This window comes from Centropristis striata, chromosome 23 (genome assembly GCF_030273125.1).
Source record: "Centropristis striata isolate RG_2023a ecotype Rhode Island chromosome 23, C.striata_1.0, whole genome shotgun sequence".
Classification (NCBI taxonomy): domain Eukaryota; kingdom Metazoa; phylum Chordata; class Actinopteri; order Perciformes; family Serranidae; genus Centropristis; species Centropristis striata.
The window spans coordinates 7,148,688-7,150,341 of record NC_081539.1 but is presented as its reverse complement, the minus strand read 5'-3'; the positions used below and the strand labels follow the sequence as shown (position 1 = coordinate 7,150,341).

Here is a 1,654-nt window from a genome sequence, read left to right as displayed (position 1 = left end):
GCTGAGACCCTGGTGGAACATAGCCCCATATGCTCACCCCTTGGCACCAGTGCGAGCCTTCATTCACCTGTTGACATTCAGGTCGACAGCGACAGTGAAAGGGCTGAAACTCCAGTGGAACATGGGGCAAAACGCTCACCCCTTGGCATCAGCGCAAGCGCACATTCAGCTTGTGAGGAGACACAGGATGAAACAGAACAGGAATGGGAAGAAGACAGGAACAAAAGACGTGAAGAAAGGACTTCTTTTGACTCCATGGCAACGCAACTACCGCCACAGCTAATCCAGCAAACGCTGCTCATATTTTTCCACAGTTACCGATAAAATAGAAAATGTGACTTTACTTTAAATACTTCAGGGTTCATAGTTATTCACAAGACGCATTTATGAAAGCACAGGAGCCTTCAGGACGATTTCCCAGAGATGTGAGGCTTGTGGCGTTTAAAGATGTCTTCTCAGAAAGAGACAATGCAAGTGTTGCCCATCTGGGAGCTTTCCATCCCTCTCCCAGCGGTGCTGATGATCACTCTGACTCTTTACATGATGGTCCTGGGGATCGGACTGTGGATCCGATACTGCCTCAAGGACCGTTGCTCTTCAGAGTGCAGTGACTGCTGTCCAGACATTTCCATATGTGAGGAGTGCTTTAGATTTGGTGAAATGTGTGACTGTCGCCTGCCAACCATGCGCTCATGTTTGGCCGTTCCGTGCTCGTCTCCTTCTTGTGGTGGGTGGGACTGTGCCTGCACCTGTACGCCTCCAGAGTGTGAGTCCTGCAACTGCCTCTGCTTCGAGATCAGAATCAAGTAAATGATGGAGATGCACCAACACCACTGTCAGCTCATGGAATACAAGTACCTCAGTTTTTTAAATGTTTACCTTTTTTACAGTTTACAGTGAAGTGGATGTGCTGCCCCTTTAAGAGTGTCAGGAGTTGTTCACATGTTGCTGCTGCACTGTTTTGTTCCTGCAGGCTTACAGGAGTTCATTTTCACTCAGTCTTCATTTTTCTTCCTGCTGTACTTAGAAGGGACATAAGTCTGTAAGTACTGTTGATGTGTAACTTGCTTGTTATGGTGTCCCGTTTATTATAATTTGTCCGATGCTAACGCGCTAGCCGGTCAATTGGATTTTCCATTTTATGTTAGCATTGAGCTAAGCGCTAACTTGGTGTATATTTATGAATGCATGAGAAACAGACAAAACTGAAGTCTGACAATCCTTTTTTATTTGTGTATTGCAGTTTTACAACTATTCTCAAGTAAAGCATCAAAAATCTGAAGACTCTGAAGAGTGTTTTATTGAGGAACTGTTTATCTATCTGCCAAGTTAGGAGTCGGCCATTCTTGCAAGGGCAGAATAGTGGAATAACAAGAAACTAACAGGAATGACCAGGACACTCAACAGGACTCCTCTTTGACTTTTTTTTTTACCTTTTACCTTTATAGGAGACTGAAATTCTTTTTAATTAAATGTTATGAAGAGAACATGGACTCCTCTCTCTGCTGTCAAGTGTTAAAGGCCGCTTAAAACTTTTCTCTCATATCTTTGACTTCACTAAATGTGACTGTTTCATACCAAATGATTTAAAATATTCAGTAGCAGTGGTCAATATTGATAAAAACCTCTATCACGGTACATAATCTTTTATCAA

General features: G+C 43.2%; 1 protein-coding gene across 1 annotated transcript; it reads left to right on the top strand.

The window, feature by feature from the left end:
* The first annotated feature begins 447 nt into the window (after positions 1-447).
* LOC131962421 (uncharacterized) lies at positions 448-810 on the top strand. Its single transcript, XM_059327424.1, has one exon. The coding sequence runs from the start codon at positions 448-450 to the stop codon at positions 808-810; it is 363 nt and encodes a 120-aa protein (XP_059183407.1).
* The last annotated feature ends 844 nt before the right edge of the window (positions 811-1,654 follow it).